The sequence below is a fragment of the Pristiophorus japonicus genome, chromosome 7, assembly GCF_044704955.1.
Source record: "Pristiophorus japonicus isolate sPriJap1 chromosome 7, sPriJap1.hap1, whole genome shotgun sequence".
NCBI classification, from domain to species: domain Eukaryota; kingdom Metazoa; phylum Chordata; class Chondrichthyes; family Pristiophoridae; genus Pristiophorus; species Pristiophorus japonicus.
The window spans coordinates 13,021,401-13,048,515 of NC_091983.1; the positions used below are offsets into that span (position 1 = coordinate 13,021,401).

Consider the following 27,115-nt stretch of genomic DNA (forward strand, 5'->3'; position numbering starts at 1 on the left):
AATTGTTGAAGTTCATCCATGTGATTTTTAAATGTCTGCCATTGCCTATCCACCGTCAACCCTTTAAGTATCATTCGCCAATCTATCCTAGCCAATTCACGTCTCATACCATCAAAGTTACCTTTCTTTAAGTTCTGGATAAAGATGCTTACAACCTTATCCAGTAATCCAACTTAGAAGCAAGGTTGATCAAATCCTCCTGGTTTTTGACCCATGGAAACTGCTTCTGTCTCCGAGAAATCACTATAAAATGGTTGTTTGTATATCTTTTTGCTGCTGCAAAACAGCTTGCTAATTTTCCAGTTTCTGAGGTCAGGCCAGACAGCTATCATCTCTAACCATGGTATTGTCTGCTTACCTCTTTGAAAGTACAGCAAGTCTCTCAGAGCAGAGTGAAGCTACAATAATATGCATATCTTTTGAACTTGGTCAAGCTTCCCAGCATGCCTTCTGATTTTGGTCAAAGTCTGCCTTTGTAAACACTTAACTAAATTCTGCTCTTTTACCGAGTAGTCAGCCTGTTTGCAAGGTGACCAAGATTGGGAACTAAATGTTCCAGGGATATTTGATGATGTTTTGAAAAGACAGGCTGAATGGTAAAGGAAGACGGGCAGGGGAGTGTGGGGTGGTGGTGGGGTGGGGGGGTAGCCCTAATAATAAAGGATGACTGACATAAAGACAGTTGATAGAAAGGATCTTGGCTCGGAAGATCAAGAAGTAGAATCAGTATGGGTGGTGATAAGGAATAACAAGGGTCAGAAAACACTGGCAGGAGTAGTATATAGGCCCCCTAACAGTAGCTATACCGTTGGACAGAATATTAATCAAGAAATAGTAAGAGCTTGTAACAAAGGTAATGTAATAATCGTGGGGGACTTTAATCTTCATATAGACTGGACAAATCAAATTGGCAAAGGTAGTCAGGTGGATGAGTTCATGGAATGCATTCGAGACAGCTTCCTCGAATCATAGAACCAATCCAGGAACAGGCTATTTTAGATCTTGCATTGTGTAATGAGACAGGGTTAATTAGTAATCTCATAGTAAAGGATCCTCTGGGGCAGAGTGATCATATGATTGAATTTCACATTATGTTTGAGAGCGACTTGCCTAAGTCCAAAACTAGAGTCTTAAATTGAAATAAAGCCAATGTATGAAGGGTGAGTTGGCTAAGGTAGATTGAAAAAATAGATTAAAAGATATGGCAATAGATAAGCAGTGGCTAGCATTTAAAGAAATATTTCATAATTCTCAAAAAAAATACATTCCATTGAGAAACAAAAACTCCACAGGAAAGTGATCCATCCCTGGCTAACTAAAGAAGTTAAGGATAGCATTAGATTGAAAGAACAAGCTTATAATGTTGCAAAGAATAATAGTAAGCCTGAGGGTTGGGAGAGTTTCAGAAATCAGCAAAGGATGACCAAAAAAAGGGAAAAAATAGACTGAGAGAAAACTAGCAAAAAATATAAACACAGATTGTAAGAGCTTCTACAAGTATGTGAAAAGGAAGAGAGTAGCAAAAATAAACGTTGGCCCCTTAGAGGTTAAGACAGGAGAAATTATGGGGCATAAGGAAATGGCAGAAACGTTAAATATTTTTTATTTGTCTTCACAGTAGAAGATGCAAAAAACATACCTAAAATGATGGAAGCAAGGGTCTAATGAGGGTGAGGAACTTAATATAATTAATATAAGTAGAAAAAATGTACTAGAGAAACTAATGGGACTAAAAACCGACAAATCCCCTGGACCAGATGGCCTACAGCCTAGAGTTCTAAAAGAGATGGCTGCAGAGATAGTGGATGCATTGGTTTAGATCTTTCAAAATTCCCTAGATTCTAGAACAGTCCCAGCGGATTGGAAGTTAGCAAATGTAACCCCGCTATTCAAGAAAGGAGGGAGAGAGAAAACAGGGAACTACAGGCCAGTTAGCCTGTCAGCAGTCATCAGGAAAATACTGAAATCTGTTGTTAAGGAAGTGGTATCAGGGCACTTAGATAATTATAACATGATTAGGCAGAGTCAAAATGGTTTTATGAAAGGGAAATCGTGTTTTGACAAATTTATTAGAGGTTTTTGAGGATGTAACTAGCAGGGTAGATAAAGGGGAACCAGTGGATATAGTATATATGAATTTCCAAAAGGCAGTCAATAAGATGCCACATAAAAGATTATGACACAAGATAAGGGCTCATGGGATTGGAAGTAATGTATTAGCATGGATAGAGGCTTGGTTAACAGACAGAAAACAGAGTAGGGATAAATGGGCCTTTTTCACATTGGCAGGCTATAACTAATGGGGTGCCGCAAGGTTCAATGCTGGGGCCTCAGCTATTTACAATCTATATTAATGACCTAGATAAAGGGACCGAGTGTAATGTATCCAAGTTTGATGACGATACAAAGCTAGGTGGGACAGTAAGCTATGAGGAGAACACAAAGTGTCTGCAAAGGGACATAGATAGACTTAGTGAGTGGGCAGTAAGGTGGCAGATGGAGTATAATGTGGGGAAATGTGAGGTTGTTCACTTTGGTAGGAAGAATAGAAAAACAGAATATTTTTTAAATGGTGAGAAACTTTTAAATGTTAGTGTTTAGAGAGATTTGGGTGTCCTTGAGCAAGAAACACAGAAAGCTAGCACGCAGGTACAGCAAGCCACAAGGAAGGCAAATGGCATGTTATCCTTTAGTGCAAGGGGGCTAGAGTATAAGAGTAAGGAAGTCTTGCTACAATTGTACAGGGCCTTGGTGAGACCACACCGGGAGTACTGTGCACAGTTTGGGTCTCCTTATCTAAGGAAGGATATACTTGCCTTGGAGGCAGTAAAACGGAGGTTCACTAGATTGATTCCTGGGATGAGGGGGCTGTCTTATGATGAGAGATTGTGTAGAATGGGCCTATAATCTCTGGAGTTTCGAAGAATGAGAGGTGATCTCATTGAAACATGTAAGATTCTGAGGGAGATTAACAGGGTAGATGCTGAGAGGTTATTTCCCCTGGCTGGAGTGTCTAGCACAGTCTCAGGATAAGGGGAAGGCCATTTAAGACAGAGGTGAGGAGGAATTTCTTCACTCAGAGGATTGTGAATCTTTGGAATTCTCTGCCCCAGAGGGCTGTGGATGCTGAGTCTCTGAATATATTCAAGGCTGATGAGAGGGAGATTTTTTGAGTCTTAATCCTTTTGCTTTTCTTCACCTCAGTTATTCCTTTCTTCCACCCCGCCCGTCCCCGATCATCCCCAAGTTCTGTTTATCTATGGCTAAGTTTTATACTTCACCTCCATATAACCGAGCCCCACTTCTTGCACCCCCAGGCTTCTCAGGAAAGGGGGCGCAGTAAATAAAGAGAAGCATTCTAATTTTTTAACCTTGATTCTCCATTTGTCATCTAGTGCTGTGATACAGTTTAACTTATTCTGGGTTATTTAAACTGAAGTGAATTAAGATGTAAGTTAAGTCTTCTAATCTTGTACTTTGACAACTGCCACCATCATCATCATAGGCAGTCCCTCGGAGTCAAGGAAGACTTGCTTCCATTCTTAACCTGAGTCCTTAGATGGCTGAACAGTCCAATACGAGAACGACAGTCTCTGTCACAGGTGGGACAGATAATCGTTAAGGGAAGGGGTGGGTGGGACAGGTTTGCCGCACGCTCTTTCTGCTGCCTGCGCTTGACTTCTGCACGCTCTCTTCAACGAGACTCGAGGTGCTCAGCACACCCTCCCGGATGCACTTCCTCCACTTAGGGTGGTCTTTGGCCAGGGTCTCCTAGGTGCCAGTGGGGGATGTTGCACTTTATCAGGGAGGCTTTGAGGGTGTCCTGATAACGTTTCCGCTGCCCACCTTTGGCTCATTTGCTGTGAAGGAGTTCCGAGTAGAGCGTTTGCCTCCTTACCAACGGATCCATTATAGACCCAATTCACGTCCGGACTGGGGTCAAACAGGGCTGCGTCATCGCCCCAACCCTCTTCTCAATCTTCCTCGCTGCCATGCTCCACCTCAGTCGACAAGCTCTCCGCTGGAGTGGAACTAAACTACAGAACCAGTGGTAACCTTCGCCATCTCCAGGCCAGGTCCAAGGCCACCCCAACCTCTGTCGTCGAGCTACAGTACGCGGACGACGCCTACGTCTGCGCACATAAAGGCTGAACTCCAGGATATAGTCGACATATTTACTGAGGCATACGAAAGCATGGGCCTTACGCTAAACTACCACCACTCACAATGAGGTCAACAGAGTTTATTAAAAGGGCAGTTTATTAAAAAAGTTAAATAGTTCAATGTGCATAAGTACATGGTTTGTACAGTAGACACGAGTCTCCAACATGCCATAATTTAATGCAATTTGTAAAGCGTATTGCTTGCATCAGGTAAGGACCCACATGAAACGTTTACGATGTGTCTCCACATAACCTCCTTGCACAGCTCTTAAAATACTTGTATCTTTTAAAATGGGGGTTTTGCTCCCAGTTTGTGAGCGCCTCACTTTGTGATCTGCAATTAGATCCAAAAAGGAAGTTGCAAGATAATGTGTGTGTTGTAATGCCTTGCATTGACTTCAAAATTATCACACGAAACAGGCCATTTGGCCCAACAAGTCTGCGTTGGGTTTATCCTACACAGGAGCAGTATCGTAATCTCATATATCAACCCAATTCCTCTATCCCCCCCCCGCCCCTTCATTCAACCACATATCCAATCCATTTGTAAATACTAACATGGTGTCTCCACTTCAATCACTAACTCTTGTAGTACATGCCACAACCCTCAGTGTAAAAAAGTTCCCCCTGCTTTCTGTCCTAAACCTCGTTTTATATCTGCCGCCTTGTTCTAGACCCCTGAATCACTGGAGTCTGTTGAGTAATGTGTCCAATTCTGGGCACCACCTCAGGAAGGTCGCGAAGGCTTTGGAGAGGGCACAAGAATAGTTCCAGGGATCAGGAATTACAGTTACGTGGATAGACTGGAGAAGCTGGTGTTGTTCTCCTTAGAGCAGAGAGGACTAAGAGGAGATTTGATAGAGGTGTTCAAAATCATGAAGTGTTTAGATAAAGTAAATTGAGAGAAAATATTTCCAATGGCTGAAGGGTCAAACAGCAGAGGGCACAGATTTAAGATGTTTGGCAAAAGAACCAGAGGTGACATGTGGGAAAACTTATTTACGCAGGGAACAGTTAGGATTTGGAATGCACTGGCTGAAAGGGTAGTGGAAAAATTCAATAGTAGCTTTTAAGGGAATTGGATAAATATTTGGAGAAAAAAATTGCAGGGCTGTGGGGAAAGAGAAGAGTGGGACTAACTGGATTGCTCTTTGAAAGAGCCGGCACAGGCTCGATGGGCTGTACTATTCTATGAGATTCGATCTACGCGGTCTCATCCAGTCATCATTTTAAATACCTCGATCTAGCAACTCATTTCTTAATCTCCACCATTCAAACGAGGAGCTGAAAGAAATTAGTATTAGTAAAAAAAAATAGTACTGGAGAAATTAATGGGACTGAAAGCCGATAAATCCCCTGGACCTGATGGCCTACATCCTAGCGTTTTGAAAGAGGTGGCTATAGAGATAGTAGATGCATTGGTTGTCATCTTCCAAAATTCCATAGATTTTAGAACATTTCCCGCAGATTGGAAGGTAGCTAATGTAACCCCGCTATTTAAGAATGGAGGGAGAGAGAAAACAGCTAACTATAGACCAGTTAGTCTGACATCAGTAGTAAGGAAAATGCTAAAATCTATTAATAAGGACGTGGTAACAGGGCACTTAGAAAATAATAATAGGAATGGGCAGAGTCAACACAGATGGATTTATGAAAGGGAAATCATGTTTGACAAATCTGTTTTTTGAGGTTGCAACTAGCAGAATAGATCAGGGGGAACCAGTGGATGTGGTGTATTTGGATTTTCAGAAGGCATTTGATAAGTGCCACACAAGAGATTATTGAACAAAATTAGGGCTCATGGGATTGGGGTAATATACTATCATGGACTAAGGATTGGTTAATGGACAGAAAACAGAGAGTAGGAATAAACGGGTCATTTTCGGGATGGCAGGCTGTAACTAGTGGGGTGCCGCAAGGATCGGTGCTTGGGCCCCAGCTATTCACAATCTATATCAATGATTTGGATGAGGGGACCAAATGTAATATATCCAAGTTTCTTGAAGATACAAAGTTAGGTGGGAATTGAAGTTGTGAGGAGGATGCAAAAAGGCTTCAAGGAGCCAGGCTAAATGAATGGGCAAGAACTTGGCAAATGGAATATAATATGGAGAAATATGAAATTATCCAATTTGGTAGGAAAAAGAGAAAAGCAGAGTTTTTAAAAAATAAATGGTGAGAGATTGAGAAATGTTGGTGTTCAGAGGGACCTGGGTGACCTTGTACACAAACCACTGAAAGTTAACATGCAGGTACAGCAAGCAATTAAGAAAGTAAATGGTATGTTGGCCTTTATTACAAGAGGATTTGAGTACAAGACTAAAGACATCTTATTGCAATTGTTCAGGGCCCTGGTGAGACCGCACCTGGAGTAGTGTGTACAGGTTTGATCTCCTTATCTAAGGAAGGATATACTTGCCATAGAGTGCAAAAAAGGTTCACCAGACTTATCCCTGGGATGGGAGAATTGTCCTATGAGGAGAGATTGAGTAGACCAGGCCTATATTCGCTAGAGTTTAGAAGAATGATAGGTGATCTCATTGAAACATACAAAATTCTTAGAGCTGGACAGGGTAGAGGCAGGGAGGATGTTTCCCCTGGCTGGAGAGTCGAAAACCAGGGGTCACAGTCTCAGAATAAGTGGTCTGCCATTTAGGACTGAGATGAGGAGAGACTTAATCAATCAGAGGGTTGTGAATCTTTGGAATTCTCTACCCCAGAGGGCTGTGGAGGCTCAAGACAGAGATTGATAGATTTTGAGATATTAAGGGAATCAAGGGATATGGGGACAGTGCAGGAAAGTGGAGTTGAGGTAGAAGATCAGCCATGATCTTACTGAATGGCGGAGCAGGCTCGAAGGGCCTACTCCTGCTCCTAATTCTTATGTTCTTATGAGTGTTAGACGTAACCTGGTATGATGCAACTTCTACTGAGTCAAAGTAGGCCCCTTGTGTCATCTGACATTTACCAAAATGTTTTTTTAAAGCATATAATTTTAATACAAAGGTGCAGAAATATGAATCCCCTTTAGCCTTTCGTGTTTGTGTTAAGTTTCACCTTCCAATGCTGTAGACTTCAGTTGGGGTGAAAAAATGTAGGCACAGCATCAAGATTGAGCATTGCAGTTTTAACGGGAAGATGGGTTTGGAGAAATCACTTTGATGGGTTCTTGTAAGTTCACCTCCCCACGTGCTGTTTGACTCTGCTGGTGCATTCCTTGTATAGAAAAAAAAACTTGTGTTGGGTGAGTGGGGGGGATATTTAGTTACTATCTTCAGTAAGGAGTGCGGTTGGTACAGGAAATGGAAATGTCACATGGTACTGCTTGCAGTTTTGGTCACCTTGCTTAATGAAGGATATACTAGCTTTGGAGGGGGTACAGAGACGATTCACTAGGCTGATTCCAGAAATGAGGGGGTTACCTTATGATGATAGATTGAGTAGACTGGGTCTTTACTCGTTGGAGTTCAGAAGGATGAGGGGTGATCTTACAGAAACATTTAAAATCATGAAAGGGATAGACAAGATAGAGGCCGAGAGGTTGTTTCCAGTGGTGGGGGAGACTAGAACTAGGGGGCACAGCCTCAAAATACGGAGGAGCCAATTTAAAACCGAGTTGAGAAAGAATTTCTTCTCCCAGAGGGTTGTGAATCTGTGGAATTCTCTGCCCAAGGAAGCAGTTGAGGCTAGCTCATTGAATGTTTTCAAGTCAAAGATAGATAGATTTTTAACCAATAAGGGAATTAAGGGTTACGGGGAGCGGGTGGGTAAGTGGAGCTGAGTCCACGACCAGATCAGCCATGATCTTATTGAATGGCGGAGCAGGCTCGAGGGGCTAGATGGCCTACTCCTGTTCCTAATTCTTATGTTCTTATGTACTGGAGTTGAAGTTTCGGCATATTGCTGGGGTAGAGAAGCCTTCTTTGCATCTAACCCACACGCTAACTGACCTGGAAGGGCTTGATGTGGACACTGGTTACAAAGTGCTGCAATCTCCAGTATTATCGGCTTATCTTGAACAGTACAACATTTTTAAGTAGTTGCATTTGGACCTTATATAATAAAAAAAGACTAAATATGCCACACTTCCTGAAATTTCTTTTACTTAAAAGGGAAGGATAGCAGAGCGTACTTTCTATTCAAAGTGCACATATAATGACAAAAATCAAGCAACGAGACCACGGACCTGCTTGTTCTCCAGTCAGGTGAAGTCACACCATTAACCCCGGTTAGAACAGTTCTGCTGTTTCTCAAAACTATGAATTGGCGTTACACATGAGCTGAAGCATTTAAAATTCCACCGAAATTCAGGTGTAACACAAATAAATCGAGCCACAGAACTGGAAAGGGAAAGAAAAACTACGGGGTGACCACAATATAAATAAAATGCAGGCCTTTAATTTGATTAGCGTGGTTAGTTTATTAAGGGATGTTACACATCCAAACATATTTTAAATGCTCCTTTAACAAACTGGTTTCCGTAAAGCAGGCTTTTTTGCCACTGAAACGGTTTGGTTCCATTACATGTAAAAAATAATCTTAATGCTGACTGCAAAAACTATCGTGACCATCACCCCATTTCTGGAACAACCCAATTGCTGGGGTGACCACGTGACCACCCCATGTCTGGAGTGATCACATGACCCTGTTTCAGGAGTGATCCAATTGTCTGGAGTGATCACATGACCCCATGTCAGGAGTGATCCAATTGTCTGGAGTGATCACATGACCCCATGTCAGGAGTGATCCAATTGCCTGGGTGAAAACACAAACCACCACTCCCCACCCTCAAAAAAACCTCTGGAGTGACAATACCCTATTTCTGGAGTGATTTTATAGATTCCCATATCTCGTGCCTCATCACATCCTCAGGACATCGCAAGATGTTCCACTTCCATTAAATGGCTTTTTTTTTGGAAGTGCAGTCACCATTTTATGGGCAAGGCGTCTGCAGAATTGGGCACATGCAAAGCTAAATGTTTTCATTATGTTCTGACGACACTGTGACTCTCACAGCATAAACAGACGCTCAGTTTCAGTCAGTTCAGTAACTTTCATCAACAAGCTGTAGAGTGCAGGATTCGGGACATTTCTGCTGGCTCTCTTCGAGTCTTCTTGAATGTAATGAGGCTGTGACCGACAGTAAAATCCTTTGCACCCAGACTGGCATTTGCCACACAAAGAAGAATCCAAGACTTCCATTTGATTATAGACAGGGTCCCAAGAGTAGGGGTGTACTTGCTGCATCGGCAACTCCCACCCACTGCTGCACTCTGGATTAGATTAAATGGGGTTGTCTTGGATGTTTCTGCATTCACAGAAGCTTCTGTTGCTGCATGGCCTCAAACACCAAGTACAAAGGTTATAAGGAATTTATGATTCCACGTTCCAATTTTAAGTGGCCTTTTTAACAACATTGTCATTGACGAGAAGACTCCGGCATCTGCTGCATGGACCCTTTTAAGGGTTCAAGATGGATGAAAACCCACTTTGTGGTTTCGAGGCGACCGTGTTGTGGAATTTTTCGGTTGAGAGTAGGTCTTATTGTTTTACTTCGGCTCTTTTCAGGAAGTGCTGACAACAGGAACATTCTGGCCCATGAACGCATCTTGGCGATGTCTCCACCGTCCCCCAGATTTACACACAGCAACGCCCCGTGAGACAGACATTGAACACTGAGCCATAAACTCTTCCATATAGGCTTTGTTGCACTTTGAACTGCGAGCGCTGCTGCCAGGTAACACATTTCAGTAGTAGTATGGGTGCATTAATGTTTACATGTAACAATACCTGCACTTGCATAACTTATTTACAAATAAAAACAAAAAAGAGAGATAAAGACACCACAGGTGAAGGCAATTCGAAGCGAGAGCACGAAGGGTCCGTCGTCATGGGGATTTACCGTTCCCGTTCACGGCAGACCAACTTTTCCTGACCCCGGGCTCCCAAACTGGCCACTAGCTCACTGCACCCATTTCCCACGGCGCTTTCCTTCCAACTGGCTTGCTACCCCGTTCCACCGATTCACAAAACAAGACAAACAAATTCCACTCATCATCAGCGGAATAGAGACCCAGCTGCCTCAGGATCTGCCAGGCAGCGAGGTAAGCTGTGCTCAAAGCTTGGCCACAGTTGCACTTTTTACTGGAAGCTCGGGCGCTGCAAATGAAATCACAGTTAGAAGGCATTCTAAATAACCATAGAATCATATAGCACAGGAGGCTGGCCGGCCCAGCATGCCCGCATGAGCACAATTCTTTTTTTTTTTTAAAAAAACACAAAAAATGTCATGGATTGAAGCGTAATGAGAAGTGGGTGAATTCCCTCAGGCTCCCTCTGCTCTGCTGCCTAACTTTGGTGGAAAGTCAGTGTACGTGGCACATAGAGTGTTTCCGAAGTGGCGGATCAGGAAATTAACCCCCTCAGGGTATTATTCCAGGTCGGAGTGAGTGACTAGATTTTGAACCTGTGTGTGAAGCGAGTTTGTAAACCGGTGATTTCGATCCTTCTCCTCACAGTGTCTCAGAATTCGGGCAATGATAGCCTGTCACACTTAGCGCAGCCCTAAACCTGCTTCTGCTCCGGAAAGCTGAGGAGGCCCAAAAACTGCCTCCAGTCGATTTGCCAACTTTTGGCCAATTTCGGAGAAGTTCTACTTTGCTCCCATTACATGAGGGGGGGAGGGAGCCGGGCGTACAAGCGGCACACGAGGGGGGGGGGAGATGGGGGACCGGGCGGGCGTACAGGCGGTACACAAGGGGTGGGGGGGGCCAGGCGTACAGGCGGTACACAAGGGGGGGGGGAGCTGGGCGTACAGGCAGTACACAAGGGGGGGGGGGGGCCAGGCGTACAGGCGGTACACGAGGGGGGGCCCCGGCGTACAGGCAGTACACGAGGGGGGGGGGCGTACAGGCGGTACACGGGGGGGGGGGGCGTACAGGCAGTACACAAGGGGGGGGGCAGGCGTACAGGCGGTACACGGGGGGGGGGCGTACAGGCAGTACACAAGGGGGGGGGGCAGGCGTACAGGCGGTACACGAGGGGAGGCCCCGGCGTACAGGCAGTACACGAGGGGGGGGGAGGCGTACAGGCAGTACACGAGGGGGGGGGGCGTACAGGCGGTACACGGGGGGGGGGGGGGGCGGGCGTACAGGTGGTACACGAGGGGGGGGGGGGGCCGGGCGTACAGGCGGTACACGAGGAAACCCGAGCACGTACCGGGCAGCATGGTCCACACAGATATCTAAGTTGGAATATTATCGTTCTGCTGGGAGAGGTTGAAGAGCACAAAACCCTCTTTTTTTGATGTGGAAGTTAAACTGGATATTCTTACCCAACATGTCTGCAACCCTGGCCAGAGTTTGCTTGTTCACCTTACAGGCGGTCCCACCAGCTCTGTAAAGGATCAAATTAATAGTGTCAAGTCATACCTTCTTAGTGGATACAGATGCGACCAAACTATCTTTGAACAGCACCGTCTGAGAACGGGAGACACATCTTTCTGATACGTACGTCTTCAGTTTCTCAATGGCCCCGAGCCTGGACAAAGCAGCCAGTGCATTTTTCTGCATATCCACCGAAAGGACCTCGCTATACTTTATGGCACCTACACAAAGAGAAAGTGTGAGTCAGACTATGATGGGAACAGACACACAATCCTGCTGTAATACACTGATCACCGACATGATGTTATGACCCATTCCTTACCCAACAAGCTGTCCCTGCAGTAAATCACAAGTTCACCCCCAGCTCTGGTTCGAAGTGGAACTCACTCACCCGCACTCCATAAATATGTGAGGCACTCGTCTGGGAAACCCGTTTGGCTGCAAGAAGACCATTCAAGGACACATACAGCAACTGGGCATTACTGCATTCCCCCATCACCGCTAGGATTTCCCCTCTCAGTCAATGGCAAGCTTCTTACATGAAGGGACTGTGGCAGCCTCACTCCAATTCCTGATGGCTGGGTCCAGATGATTAAGCTCCCTGTATCTAGCACTAAATTGGCATGTTGATAGAACCTTTACTCAGTATCTGGGCCATGAGTTCCTGAGGCGTGTTTGATGATGAAAACACTGCAGTGAAAGTCAACACATCTCCCACCGCCCAACAATGTCATCTGTCACCCTCAGCACTATAAAAGCCAGCTCAAAACAGGCATTATTTAGTCACAGACAGAACTGAAACTCAGGCCTTCGCTGTCCCGGTTAAAGGGAAATGCAGGCCTTCGCTGTCCCGGTTAAAGGGAAACTCAGGCCTTCGCTGTCCCGGTTAAAGGGAAACTCAGGCCTTCGCTGTCCCGGTTAAAGAGGATAATGAAGTTGCATGATCAACCATGATCATATTGAATGGTGGTGCAGGCTCGAGGGGCCGAATGGCTACTCCTTAACCTATTTTCTATGTTTCAAGCTATCGCTGTCCCAGTTAAAGGGAAACCCAGGCCATCGTTGTCCCAGTTAAAGGAGCAGGAGGATCGAGAGGTCCATAAAAGGGGCCCGAGTGTCGGAGGAGCCACAGGAGCAGGAGGATCGAGAGGTCCATAAAAGGGGCCCCCGAGAGTCGGAGGAGCCACAGGAGCAGGAGGATTGAGAGGCCCATAAAAAGGGCCCGAGTGTCGGAGGAGCCACAGGAGTAGGAGCGGGAGGATCGAGAGGCCCATGAAAGGGGCCCGAGAGTCGGAGGAGCCAGCTGGTGCAGGGTACAAAAAGTTTTTTAAAAAATCAAAATCGAAGTGTGATGTCACAGCCAAGCAGGCAAGTGATTGGCTGGTGGATTGGTGAGTATTTTTCTTTTTCCTTTGGCATTGTTGTCAAATTAAGTTAATTCAAGGGTTAAGTCATGGCAGGAGAGCCCAGACCCGTGTCATGCTCCTCCTGTGCTATGTGGGAAATAAGGGACATTCCCTGACTACTATGTATGCGGGAAGTGTATCCAGCTGCAGCTCTTGTTAGACCGCACTGCGGCACTACTGCAGCTGCGCATGGATTCACTCTGGAGCATCCGCGATGCTGAGGATGTCGTGAATAGCATGTTTAGTGAGTTGGTCACACCGCAGGTAAAGGTAACACAGGCTGATAGGGAATGGGTGACCATCATGCAGAGCAGGAGTAGGAAGGTAGTGCAGGGGTCCCCTACGGTCATCTCCCTCCAAAACAGATATACCACTTTGGATACAGTTAGGGGAGATGGCTCATCAGGGGAAGGCTGCAGCAGCCAAGTTCATGGCACCGTGGGTGGCTCTGCTGCACAGGAGGGCAGGAAAAAGAGTGGGAGAGCTATAGTGGTCGGGGATTCTATTGTAAGCAGGATAGGCGTTTCAAGAGTCGCATTCGAGACTCCAGGATGGTATGTTGCCTCCCTGGTGCAAGGGTCAAGGATGTTTCGGAGCGGCTGCAGGGCATTCTGGAAGAGGAGGGTGAACAGCCAGTTGTCGTGGTGCATATAGGTACCAAAGATATAGGTAAAAAACGGGATGAGGTCCTACAAGCTGAATTTAGGGAGCTTGGAGTTAAATTAAAAAGTAGGACCTCAAAAGGTAGTAATCTCAGGATTGCTACCAGTGCCACGTGCCAGTCAGAGTAGAAATAGCAGGATAGTTAAGATGAATTCGTGGCTTCAGGAATGGTGCAAGAGAGAGGGATTCAAATTCCTAGGACATTGGAAACGGTTCTGGAGGAGGTGGGACCAGTACAAACCGGACGGTCTGCACCTTGGCAGGACCGGAACCGATGTCCTCGGGGGAGTCTTTGTTAATGCTGTTGGGGAGGAGTTAAACTAATATGGCAGGGGGATGGGAATCTATGCAGGGAGACAGAGGGAAGTAAAATGGGGGCAGAAGCAAAAGGTAGAAAGGAGATAAGGAAAAGTGGAGAGCAGAGAAATCAAAAGCAAAAATCAAAAAGGGTCACATTACAACATAATTCTAAAAGGACAAAGAGTGTTAAAAAAACAAGCCTGAAGGCTCCGAGTCTCAATGCGAGGAACATTTGTAATAAGTTGGATGAATTAACTGCGCAGATAGCTGTTAATGGATATGATGTAATTGAGATTACGGAGACATGGCTCCAGGGAACTCAACATCCAGGGGTATTCAACATTTAGGAAGGATAGACAGAGAGGAAAAGGAGGTGGGGTAGCGTTACTGGTTAAAGAGGAAATTAACGCAATAGTAAGGAAGGACATTAGCGTAGATGATGTGGAATCTTTATGGGTAGAGCTGCGGAACACCAAAGGGCAGAAAATGCGAGTGGGAGTTGTGTACAGACCACCAAACAGTAGTAGTGATGTTGGGGATGGCATCAAATAGGAAATTAGGGATGCATGCAATGAAGGTACAGCAGTTATCATGGGTGATATTAATCTACATATAGATCTGGCTAACCAAATTGGTAGCATTACAGTGGAGGAGGATTTCCTGGAATGCTTAAGGGATGGTTTTCTAGATCAATATGTCGAGGAACCAACTAGAGGGCTGGCCATCCTAGACTGGATGATGTGTAATGAGAAAGGACTAATTAGCAATCTTGTTGTGTGAGGCCCCTTGGGGAAGAGTGACCATAATATGGTAGAATTCTTCATTAAGATGGAGAGTGACACAGTTAATTCAGAGTCTAGGGTCCTGAACCTAAAGAAAGGTAACTTCGATGGTATGAGAAGTGAATTGGCCAGGATAGACTGGCGAATGATACTTAAAGGGTTGACGGTGGATAGGCAATGGCAGACATTTAAAGATCACATGGAACAACAATTGTACATCCCTATCTGGCATAAAAATAAAATGGGGACGGTGACTCAAACCATGGCTACAAGGGAAATTAGTGATAGTGTTAAATCCAAGGAAGAGGCATATAAATTGGCCAGAAAAAGCAGCAAACCTGAGGACTGGGAGAAATTTAGAATTTAGCAGAGGAGGACAAAGGGTTTAATTAGGAGGGGAAAAATAGAGTATGAGAGTAAGCTTGCAGGGAACATAAAAACTGACTGCAAAAGCTTTTATAGATATGTGAAGAGAAAAAGATTAGTAAAAACAAACGTAGGTCCCTTGCAGTCAGAATCAGGTGAATTTATAAATGGGGAACAAGGAAATGGCAGACCAATTGAACAGATACTTTGGTTCTGTCTTCACTAAAGAAGACACAAATAACCTTCCGGAATACTTGGGGACCGAGGGTCTCGTGAGAAGGAGGAACTGAAGGAAATCCTTATTAGTCAGGAAATTGTGTGAGGGAAATTGATGGGATTGAAGGACGATAAATCCCCAGGGCCTGATAGTCTGCATCCCAGAGTACTTAAGGAAGTGGCCCTAGAAATAGTGGATGCATTGGTGATCATTTTCCAACAGTCTATAGACTCTGGATCAGTTCCTATGGGCTGGAGGGTAGCTAATGTAACACCATTTTTTAAAAAAGGAGGGAGAGAGAAAACAGGGAATTATAGATCGGGTAAGCCTGACATCGGTGGTGGGAAAAATGTTGGAATCATTTATTAAAGATGTAATAGCAGCGCATTTGGAAAGCAGTGACAGGTCCAAGTCAGCATGGATTTATGAAAGGGAAATCATGCTCGACAAATCTTCTGGAATTTTTTTTGAGGACGTAACTAGTACAGGGAGAACCAGTGGATGTGGTGTATTTGGACTTTCAAAAAGTTTTTGACAAGGTCCCAAACAAGAGATTAGTGTGCAAAATTAAAGCACATGGTATTGGGGGTAGTGTACTGACGTGGATAGAGAACTGGTTGGCAGACAGAAAGCAAAGTAGGAGGAATAAACGGGTCCTTTTCAGAATGGCAGGCAGTGATTAGTGGAGTACCACAAGGATTAGTGCTGGGACCCCAGCTATTTACAATATACACTAATGATTTAAACAAAGGAACTGAATGTAATATCTTCAAGTTTGCAGATGACACTAAGCTGGGTGGCGGTGTGAGCTGTGAGGAGAATGTTACGAGGCTGCAGGGTGACTTGGATAGGTTAGGTGAGTGGACAAATGCATGGCAGATGCAGTATAATGTAGATAAATGTGAGGTTATCCATTTTGGTGGTTAAAAACAAGAATGCAGAATATTATCTGAATGGTGACAGATTAGGAAAAGGGGAGGTGCAACGAGACCTGTGTGTCATGGTACATCAGTCATTGAAAGTTGGCATAGATACAGCAGGCGGTGAAGGAGGCAAATGGCATGTTGGCCTTCATAGCGAGAGGATTTGAGCATAGGAGCAGGGAGGTCTTACTGCAGTTGTACAGGGCCTTGGTGAGGCCACACCTTAAATATTGTGTACAGTTTTGGTCTCCTAATCTGAGGAAGGCCATTCTTGCTATTGAGAGAGTGCAGCGAAGGTTCACCAGACTGATTCCTGGGATGGCAGGACTGACATAAGAAGAAAGACTGGATCGACTAGGCTTATATGCACTGGAATTTAGAAGAATGAGAGGGGACCTCATCGAAACGTTTAAAATTCTGATGGGTTTAGACAGGTTAGATGCAGGAAGAACGTTCCCGATGTTGGGGAAGTCCAGAACCAGGAGTGACAGTCTAAGGATAAGGGGTAAGCCATTTAGGACCGAGATGAGGAGAAACTTCTTCACTCAGAGAATTGTGAACCTGTGGAATTCTCTACCACAGAAAGTTGTTGAGGCCAGTTCGTTAGATATATTCAAAAGGGAGTTAGATGTGGCCCTTACGGCTAAAGTGATCAAGGGGTATGGAGAGAAAGCAGGAATGGGGTACCGAAGTTGCATGATCAGCCATGATCATATTGAATGTGGTGCAGGCTCGAATGGCCGAATGGCCTACTCCTACACCTATTTTCTATGTTACTATGCTTCTAAAGGGAAACTCAGCCACCACTGTCCCAGAGGGATCTGGGGGTCCTTGTGCATGGAACACAAAGTTAGTATGCAGGTACAGCAAGTAATCAGGAAGGAAAATGGAATGCTGGCCTTTATTGCAAGGGGGATGGAGTATAAAAGCAGGAAAGTCCTGTACAGGGCATTGGTGAGGCCACACCTGGAGTACTGCGTACAGTTTTGGTCTCCTTCTTTAAGGAAGGATATACTTGCATTGGAAGCTGTTCAGAGAAGGCTTACTAGGTTGATTCCGGAGATGATTTCCGAAAATAGGTTGAGTAGGTTGGGCCTATACACATTGGAGTTCAGAAAAATGAGGTGATTTCATTGAAACTTATAAGCTAATGAGGGGGCTCGACAAGGTGGATGCAGAGAGGATATTTCCACTCATAGGGGAATCTAAAACTAGGGGACATAGTTTTAAATGGGCGGCCCCTTATTCTGAGACTAAGAGGAGGAGGCATTTCTTCTCTGAGGGTTGTAAATCTGTGGAATTCTCTGTCCTAGAGAGCTTTGGAGGCTGGATCATTGAATATATTGAAGGTGGAGATGGATAGATTTTTGAGTGATAAAGGAGTAAAGGGTTATGGGGAGCGGGCAGGGAAGTGGAACTGAGTCCATGATCAGATCAGCCATGATCATATTGAATGGCAGAGCAGGCTCGAGGGGCCAAATGGCCTACTCCTGCTCCTATTTCTTAAGTTCTTACGCAAGTTAAAAGGAAACTCAGGCTATCGCTGTCCCAGTTAAAGGAGCAATCCAAACACTCCAGTTAAAAGGGGAAATCATGGTTGAAAAAGATGCATTTTTAAATGAAATACCTGTTAAGATGAGTTCTGCTGCATGGTTTCGGATTTCAGCAACGAACCTCTTCTCAGTAAAATCGTCGGTGAATTCCGTGCGCATCAGGTATTTGCAAATAACCTACAGATATAAACATTTATACTTGAGAGATCCTTGGAGTTTATTAAAAATTAAAAAGTATTTATTTTATGGCATTTGTAGCGAAAACCAGAAGAGATGGAAGGGTTGTGTAGAAATGATCTAACACGAAGAATTGAAACCTATATTCAGAAAGTTATTTTAAGATGCAACTCAAACTTTTAAAACACAGCAAAAAAATTAAACATTAAAATTAAAATATCTTAAACGTAGTGTGTGGAGCACTATAGAATAATCATGACATCAGTAGGTTTTGTGCGTTCCATCACCTTTTTAAATAGTCAAGAAGGACACCAGGCTGCACAAGTGGCGGGTGAGTATGACTTACATGGTAGCAAAACAAGGTGGCAGTCCATCATCACCTTCTCAAGACAACTATGAATTAGCAATCATTTCAGTCTGGCCGGGATCACCCACAGCCAAAAACAAATTAACAGAGCCTCAGTGTTGCTGCTGACGTTAACCTGGCAGAGGTAGTCAGACAATTACAGAGCTCTGTTCAGGAAATAAATTAAGGGCAAGGTGCCACATAGAGCAGTAGCTACCCATCAGGGCAGGCTGGTATGTTTTTATTCATTCACGGGATGTGGACGTCACTGGTAAGGCCACCTTGAGCAGGTGATAGTGAGCCGTCTTATGCAACTGAGTGGCTTTCTGCACCATTTCAGAGGGCAGTTAAGGGTCAACCACATTGCTGTGGGTCTGGAGTCACAAAAAGGCCAGACCGGGTAAGGGTGGCAGATTACCTAAAGGACATTAGTGAACCAGATGGGTTTTTAATGACAATCCAGTAGTTTCATGGTCACCATTACTGATACTAGCTTTTTATTCCAGATTTATTTAATTAACGGAATTTAAATCCCCAGCTGCCGTGGTGGGATTTGAACTCACGTCTCTGGATCATCAGTCCAGTAACATAACCTCTATACTACCATAACTGGATTTTTGTTTTAGTGGCATTCAATGAATCGGGCAAATGACCACAAGACACTAATAAAGCTGAGATCCTTTGTCAGCTCGCTCTGTTGTGTGCTGGAGGGACAGGATGAATAATGCTTCATGGCTGAAGAAATAAGCTGCGTAAGGTGTGTGAAATGGGACATATACACAAATAGGTCAAGATTCGTCACCAGGTGACGGAAGACAAGTGTGAAAATAAAGAGTGCATGACATGCAGTGTACAAAAATTGAGCCAGCCCTTGGTACATTAAAGGGAATCACATGGAATCAGGTTGCTGGAGACAGCAGACCAAAGGTAGGGAGCAGAGCAGACCTGAAACGTTAAGTCTTTATTGAAAGGTCTCATTGTTGAGAAACAGAGGACAATGACCGAAAATAACTCATCATTGAACCTCCTGCACGATTCTTTGTTACTATCTGTGCCGAGGCACACAACAGCCACAATAACTTTGCAATGGTGAAATGGAAAATTGAGCACTTGCAGATTTTTGCACAGATACACACACAAGCTCATTGCTGAAGCTCAATTATCTTTTACAACCATGTACATTTTCTAACACAACATGGATGAGGCTTTATGGTCAGCACTTCTCTTATTGACATACCTCAGGTTAACCATTACCCAAAACGTGAGAAGTGTCACATGGGAACATAGTAATGCTACTTACCACATCTGTCCTACTACAGCGTGACGTCCAAAATCCGGAAACCTCGGGACCGAGGTCGTTCCGGATTCCGGGTATTTCCGGAATTCGAAATGTCTTTGCCTGGGCCGAGGCAGGGGAGGGGTCGATTGGGCCGAGGTTGGGGAGGGGTCGATTGGGCCGAGGTTGAGGAGGGGTCGATTGGGCCGAGGTTGAGGAGGGGTCGATTGGGTCGAGGTTGGGGAGGGGTCGATTGGGCCGAGGTTGGGGAGGGGTCGATTGGGCCGAGGTTGGGGAGGGGTCGATTGGGCCGAGGTTGGGGAGGGGTCGATTGGGCCGAGGCTGGGGAGGGGTCGATTGGGCCGAGGCAGGGGAGGGGTCGATTGGGCCGAGGCAGGGGAGGGGTCGATTGGGCCGAGGCAGGGGAGGGGTCGATTGGGCCGAGGCAGGGGAGGGGTCGATTGGGCCGAGGCAGGGGAGGGGTCGATTGGGCCGAGGCAGGGGAGGGGTCGATTGGGCCGAGGTTGGGGAGGGGTCGATTGGGCCGAGGTTGGGGAGGGGTCGATTGGGCCGAGGTTGGGGAGGGGTCGATTGGGCCGAGGTTGGGGAGGGGTCGATTGGGCCGAGGTTGGGGAGGGGTCGATTGGGCCGAGGTCGATTGGGCCGAGGTCGGGGAGAGGTCGATTGGGCCGAGGTTGGGGAGGGGTCGATTGGGCCGAGGTTGGGGAGGGGTCGATTGGGCCGAGGTTGGGGAGGGGTCGATTGGGCCGAGGTTGGGGAGGGGTCGATTGGGCCGAGGTTGGGGAGGGGTCGATTGGGCCGAGGTTGGGGAGGGGTCGATTGGGCCGAGGTTGGGGAGGGGTCGATTGGGCCGAGGTTGGGGAGGGGTCGATTGGGCCGAGGTTGGGGAGGGGTCGATTGGGCCGAGGTTGGGTGGGTGGGGGCAGGGGGGGAAATAAATCGGTCAGGGGAGGTGAGGTCAGGCAGCTGGAGGTCGGGCCGAGGCTGGGGGAGGTTAGGCGGCTAGAGGTCGGGGGAGGTCAGGCGGCCAAGGCAGGGGAGTTTGGATTTCGGAACATTTTCACGTTTCCGGATGATCCCGCCACGGATCAGCCTGGTGTCCGGAACTCCGGATTTTGGACGGTGCACCCATATTTTTTTTAAAAAGGCCATAAAAGCTGCTAGACTTAAGGGACACACCCCTCAATTCCAGATGACTAACTGTGGAACAAACCTGTTTAAACACAAACTGGATGAGTTTTGATGTCCAATCAGGGATGTTTACATAGCTCCCAGTTGCCTGGTCATTCATTCGTGCTATATTTTCTCTTTGCACTTCCATATTCAATCCCTCAAACCCTAACCCTAACCCAAGCCGTGACTTACTGTCCTTGTATCTATTGTGCCATTGGCTTATTAAATGTTGGAAAAACCCAGTTTGTGTGCACTAGAACCATATGAATGTACCTCAGCACTGGTGTCACATTACATCAATTGCTGCCTTCACAGCTGTCAGTGTCAGCTGTTGCTCAGTCAATGTCCTGGGGCCAATATTTATCCCTCAATCAACATCACTAGAACAGATGATCTGGTCATTATCACATTGCTGTTTGTGGGAACTTGCTGTGCACAAATTGGCTGTGAAGTGCTTTGGGACGTCCAGAGATCGTGAAAGGTAGAAATGCAAGTTCTTTCTGCTCACAGCACTACTTCTCATTTCATATAGCTAGAAAAACTCACCTTCAAATAAATACAGAGCCTCATTACCTATTTGCAGGGATGCTTTCAAAGCCATTACTTAGTGGGCAAATTATTCAGCGCTGTTGGAGACAGTGATGCACAAGTTCGCTTTTTCAGGCCTAATAAATTTGCCACCAGAGTGGTTCGACAAGGGTTGGTACTCCCAACCCCACTTAATACGTTTCCAACCTGAGTCAGGCCTCCGCAGTAAGACAAGACAGAAAGGGGGATGGGGTCACAGGTCACACCTATTGCCTTGAGGGACACTCTTGCACTTCCGAATGGTTAGTTACAGAGTAGCTTTGTCAGAAGCCGGCCCACCCTCTCGGTTAGGTACAAAGGGAGGGTGATCCTTAAAGGAGGCTGGGGAACTCACAAAAATGGAACAGGAAAATGATAATTTGAGAAAACTGAAGGAGAAATCAATATATGGATCAAGATTTAAATTATAATTTAAACTACTGAGATAGATGGATAGAAGTTGCAGGGTTACAGGGAAAGGACGGGGGAGTGGGACTAGCTGAGAGTTGGTATGGGCTCAACGGGCCGAATGGCCTCCTTCCGTGCTGTAACCATTCTATGATTCTAGCGTTATCGATAGACATACATGGATATATATCTATATACACACACACACACACACACACACACACACACACACAAATAAAAATATAAAAAATATATCTGGCAACAGAAAAGCCAGTTACTTACTCACTGCTATGGTCCTTTGAGTCAAGAGATTCTGTCTGACTTTCTTTCTCAATTCTAACTTCATCATTTTTAACAGAAGACAAATAAAATGCTATAAGGGTGTAAGTGAAGAGCAGAACTGCTGCAATTATTACATAAAGCCTGACAAATCTAAAAGGTTAGAGAGAAACGAGAGGAAGCCGACAATAGATTTAGATTGGTATTGCGTTACGACAGGATGTTTAAATGTAAACACAGAAATCTAAAGGAATCCTAAAACTTTCACATTATTTGCAGCATAGCTTACAAATTGAAAACGTTTCATAAAATGAAAGCAATACATTTTGAACCACGAAAAACAAAAAGTTCATTAAACGTTTCAACAGAAAATTCACCAACCTACCTGATAACCTTCCAGGAAAGGCCCGAACATGGCTGACAAAAAGGAAATGGTGGCACTGCCTTTCTCGGCGACGTGGAGGTCTGTGTGGGACCCTTGAATGGCACCACTCTTCATTAGCAAGTACAGCCCTTCGTCAAAGTCCTGCAGTGAGAGAGAACAGACGCAATACCAAACATAGCTTACGGTGAATGAACCGAGAGATACAGGACCTAGATCACAAGCCAGCAAGGCAAGAGGCCACCAGTGACAAAGTCACAGGCCAACGGTGCGGCCAATAAATTCTGTATTTCAGTTGCCCATTTAGTGTTCCAGTGTAATGCAGGTTTAAAAGCTTTTTGACAATATCTTAAAAGGGTTTTATTTAGTATTAACGGGAACAGGATGTTGCAACATGGTCCAGTTCTTTTGAGTGCGCTTTCAGAATCATAGAAATTTACAGCACGGAAGGAAACCGTTTCTGCCCATCGTGTTCGTGCCGGCCTACAAAGAGCTATCCAGCCTAATCCCTCTTTCCAGCTCTTGGTCTGAAGCCCTGTAGGTTAGGGCACTTCAAGTGCACATCCAAATACTTTTTAAATGTGGTGAGGGTTTCTGCCTCTACCACCCTTTCAGGCAGTGAGTTCCAGACCCCTCCCTCCCCACCCTCTGGGTGAAAAAAGTTCACCTCAAATCCCCTCACCAATTACTTTAAATCTATGCCCCCTGGTTATTGACCCCTCTGCTTAGGATGGGAACGTTATTTTGAACTCAACATACAACGTATTTTATTCGTCTGATCTCAATAGTTATTAGAAGTGACTTTCTGAAGTGCATTGCAGCCTTAAACAACGCAGCTCAACATTCCCATTGGTGCAGTGTGAAAATGGAAACCATCCATTTGTGACCACCCCCTCGGGGTGTGAATGTGTAGGAAATGCGTTAGGAGTCACATTGTCTGACGCGGGCTGTCCTTAGCCCTGCTTAACACCCCACACTGCATCTCACATTACCTTGACAAGATTTCCTGGCAAAAAAATAAACTCGTCAGAGAACACTTCACGCAGGTAGCTGAAGCAGCTGTAGACATCCTCTGAAAGAAAGGAGAAACCAAAGTTAACTGCAACCTGCAATTCTCATTGGGGAATCTGAGGCCAGACAGACTCTATTTTCTCTTAATGGCGAGCGAGGGGCATTATATTTTAACAATTGTTTGAGTCACGGTGCATGAAGGTACAATACATACAGTAGACATCTTAAACTGTCAATTTATTCACTACGCGTTCTGGTACATTTTATACAGCACACATCTTGGAGTCAATGGGGTGGAAATTGGGTCGCGCCTCCGTTGCAGCGTTAACCCGGGCGGAGCGGTAAATTTTGTGCGGGGAAATGGTTTGCGTCTGTCGCCGCAAAATTCATCAGCAGGGCCCCCCCGAGTGTAGAGCGGGACGCTAAGGGAGGCGCTAAGCTGGCTGAGCAACTGAAAATCCCGAGCTAAACAGCCGGGCTCGGCTTCCCTGGGGAAAAATAATCTGAAAAAAACCAACGAAAACATTCCCTATACATTACTCAGGCCACCACAACATAAATTGCAAAAAAAAAAAAGCAATCACACTTACCTCAGCTCGACATTATTTACCTCGCTGTGGCCGCTACAGCGCACATTTCCACAGGCGCTCCCACTAGGGCGCACTACACAGCAAATATTGAGCTGGTATCACACGACCAGGGATGCTGCACACCAGCTCGCCTCTCCTGGGCGGTACTGCTCCGCGCCCCCTCGAAACCGGCACCGAATGTCCCGACGGGGCGCTGGAAACTGGCCAGCCGGCCGGCCGCCCGGAAGTGCTCCCCGCCATTGCCGCCCCTCTGGGGCTTTAACAGGGGCAGCAGGAGACCGAAAATCCAGCCCCAAGTGTCTTGGTGAAACACATCGTCAGACACCACTGCTCAGACTGCAGTTGGGGGTCCAGATGGACCCATGGGTTCTGTCCACCATGAGATTTCCTATGTTCCTATGAGGAAGTACCTATAAATTGTCGACTTATTAACTAGCTTCCTACATGTCTTACACAATGCACTTTGCTAACGGCACTACTTGTAAATAGATTAGAAGTCCTGCAGATGACTGGTTAGTCACGGGCCAAGTAGAAAATGTTGCTATCTCAAGTAAGGTCAAACCCATTATTTTCAATGCTTGCTGACAAATGATGGGTATAAAGTGACAGGATCAACAGATTCTTGTTCATTCAAAATATTTAAAGCATGCCTCAAAAGAAAGATTTAATTTCATATTTCTCAACCAACATTGTCTAAAGAAAAATTCTCAGCCCAAGGTTTTGTTTCAAATTGAGAAGCCGAGTCCGGGAGCTGGGAGCCGAGCCCCGGGGGCGGGAACAGAGCCCCGGGAGCAGAGTCTGGGAGTCGGGAGCCGAGCCCCGGGAGCAGAGTCTGGGAGTCGGGAGCTGAGCCCCGGGGGCGGGAGCAGAGCCCCGGGAGCAGAGTCTGGGAGTCGGGAGCAGAGCCCCGGGGGCGGGAGCAGAGTCTGGGAGTGGGGAGCTGAGCCCCGGGGGCGGGAGCAGAGCCCCGGGAGCAGAGTCTGGGAGTCGGGAGCTGAGCCCCGGGGGCGGGAGCAGAGCCCTGGGAGCAGAGTCTGGGAGTCGGAAGCCGAGCCCCAGGGGCGGGAGCAGAGCCCCGGGAGCAGAGTCTGGGTGTTGGGAGCAGAGCCCCGGGAGCAGAGTCTGGGAGTCGGGAGCTGAGACCCAGGAGCAGAGTCCCGGGAGCCCCGCACCAGAGCCGAGCCCCGGGAGCTAACGAAGGGTACCAGCAATGTGGAAAAGATGAAATAAATGAGGAAATAGTTACTAGATGACATAAAGCATATATTAAAAGTCTGAAGATTGAAGCAGGGAGGAGTTCCAGTTTTGAAGCCCTGGAAAATAATTTCTGAAGATATTGAAATCTATAAACAAATATTGGATGTTATATGTGGAATACACATTCACTGTTGTACCTTTAATTTTTTTGTGCACACTAAGATGATGGGCTCTGGTGCTGGGGACTATATTTTTTTCCTCCACATTAAGCACTGCCAGTCATGCACAGAATGGCCAGCTACTCTCTTCCCCCTGCCTCTCCCCGCACACCCCCCCTCACCCCAACGTGCCTTTACCCAACGTCCTAATGTAGCATGGATTTCTCCAATCACCACGCCACTCGTCTTGTAGTTCAATCACCAATTCGCTGCTACTATTGCGAGCTTTGTGCTGTGGGCCCACAATAGAGACTTAGCTTAAATTTATTTCACATACGATCCTCACAGCCAGCAGATAGAGACCATCTTCATCCCATTGGTCTGATGTGGATTTAAATCCAGGTTCCAAAGGTGAAAGGATAACCCACTGTGCTGCCTGCCTGAGATATGAGACAATGGATATATTTTTAAAAAATTATATATTTACCTTTCCTGCAACTGTGTGCATTTTGAAATGCAATCGCCACCAAGGCTGGGCGCACAAAAACATGCAGTATCTGATTTCTATAGGACGCACACATCAGCACTGTGACCGTGGACTTGGAAACCTTTTCCACTGTGAATTCAGCTGTGGTCTCCTCTTGGCAAAGCATGACCTGGTTTTTGACAGTCTTCACTATGTTGTGTCGCAGAGCGAGACTGGAGCGAATCACTTTGTCAGCGCTCACATTTACTGGAACACAACATGGGATCAGCGAATTCAGTTCAATGTAAACAACAATAACTTTTATTTATATAGTGCCTTTAACGTAATAAAACGTCCCAAGGCAGCAGTGTTATAAGACAAAACAAATAAATTTGACACCAAGCCACATGAAGAAATTACAGCAGATGACCAAAAGCTTGCTTAAAGAGGTAGGTTTTAAGGAGCGTCTTAAAGGAGGAAAGAGAGGTAGAGAGCTGGAGAGGTTTAGGGAGGGAGTTCCAGAACTTAGGGCCCAGGCAGCTGAAGGCACGGCCACCGATGGTTGAACAAGTTATAAGCAGGGATGCTCAAAAGGGCAGAATTTGAGAAGCGCAGACATCTCGGGGGGGTTGTGAGGCGGAAAGAGATTACAGAGATAGGGAGGGGCGAGGCCACGGAAGGATTTGTAAACAAGGATGAGAATTTTGAAATCGAGGCATTGCTTAACCAGGAGCCAATGTAGGTCAGCGAACACAGGGGTGAGTGGGACTTGGTGCGAGTTAGGACACGGGCAGCTGAGTTTTGTATGACCTCAAGTTTATGAAGGCCAGCCAGGAGTGCGTTGGAATAGTCAAGGCTAGAGGTAATAAAGGCATGGATGAGGGTTTCAGCAGGCAGATTGGCTGAAGCAGGGGGCCTGTGTAGAACAGAAACAAATAAACCCTACTGACCGATGCTAAAATGGCGTCCAATATATATATATCAATAACTATATGAACAAAATGAACATTAAATTAGTACAGTATTCATTTTTCAATAGCGTTATTGATTTCTTTTTGACCTGGGCTTTAATTTTGCTTTTGCTTGTAAACATTGGTTACTACCTAGCTCAAAGGTAACCAGTCTGCCTGTCGCAGCTCTATACAGATAGTTTTGAACAAGGGACTATAAAATGGAAAGGCTGGAAATTTTAATGCTTTAACTTTTCAACACTGCAAAAATTCACACGTGCTTCAGATTCTGCCCCGCACTCCCCCCACCACTGCAACTGATAGAATATTGGGTATAGCCACAGCTGAAGTTATGG

General features: G+C 45.8%; 1 protein-coding gene across 4 annotated transcripts in view; it reads right to left on the minus strand.

The window, feature by feature from the left end:
• Positions 1–8,541: 8,541 nt before the first annotated feature.
• Positions 8,542–27,115, minus strand: part of gnpat (glyceronephosphate O-acyltransferase) — a 49,002-nt gene continuing 30,428 nt past the window's right edge. For 3 of the 4 annotated variants that reach the window (XM_070884829.1, XM_070884831.1, XM_070884830.1), the window contains exons 10-16: positions 25,831–26,076; positions 23,380–23,459; positions 22,391–22,531; positions 17,833–17,935; positions 11,676–11,769; positions 11,497–11,558; positions 8,542–10,322 (exon numbers count right to left, since the gene is read on the minus strand). In XM_070884829.1, the coding sequence (XP_070740930.1) occupies positions 10,279–10,322; positions 11,497–11,558; positions 11,676–11,769; positions 17,833–17,935; positions 22,391–22,531; positions 23,380–23,459; positions 25,831–26,076 (770 nt within the window). In that variant the 3' untranslated portion in view covers positions 8,542–10,278. The remainder of the gene's footprint in view (positions 10,323–11,496; positions 11,559–11,675; positions 11,770–17,832; positions 17,936–22,390; positions 22,532–23,379; positions 23,460–25,830; positions 26,077–27,115) is intronic. The other variant, XM_070884832.1, reaches the window with a different exon arrangement.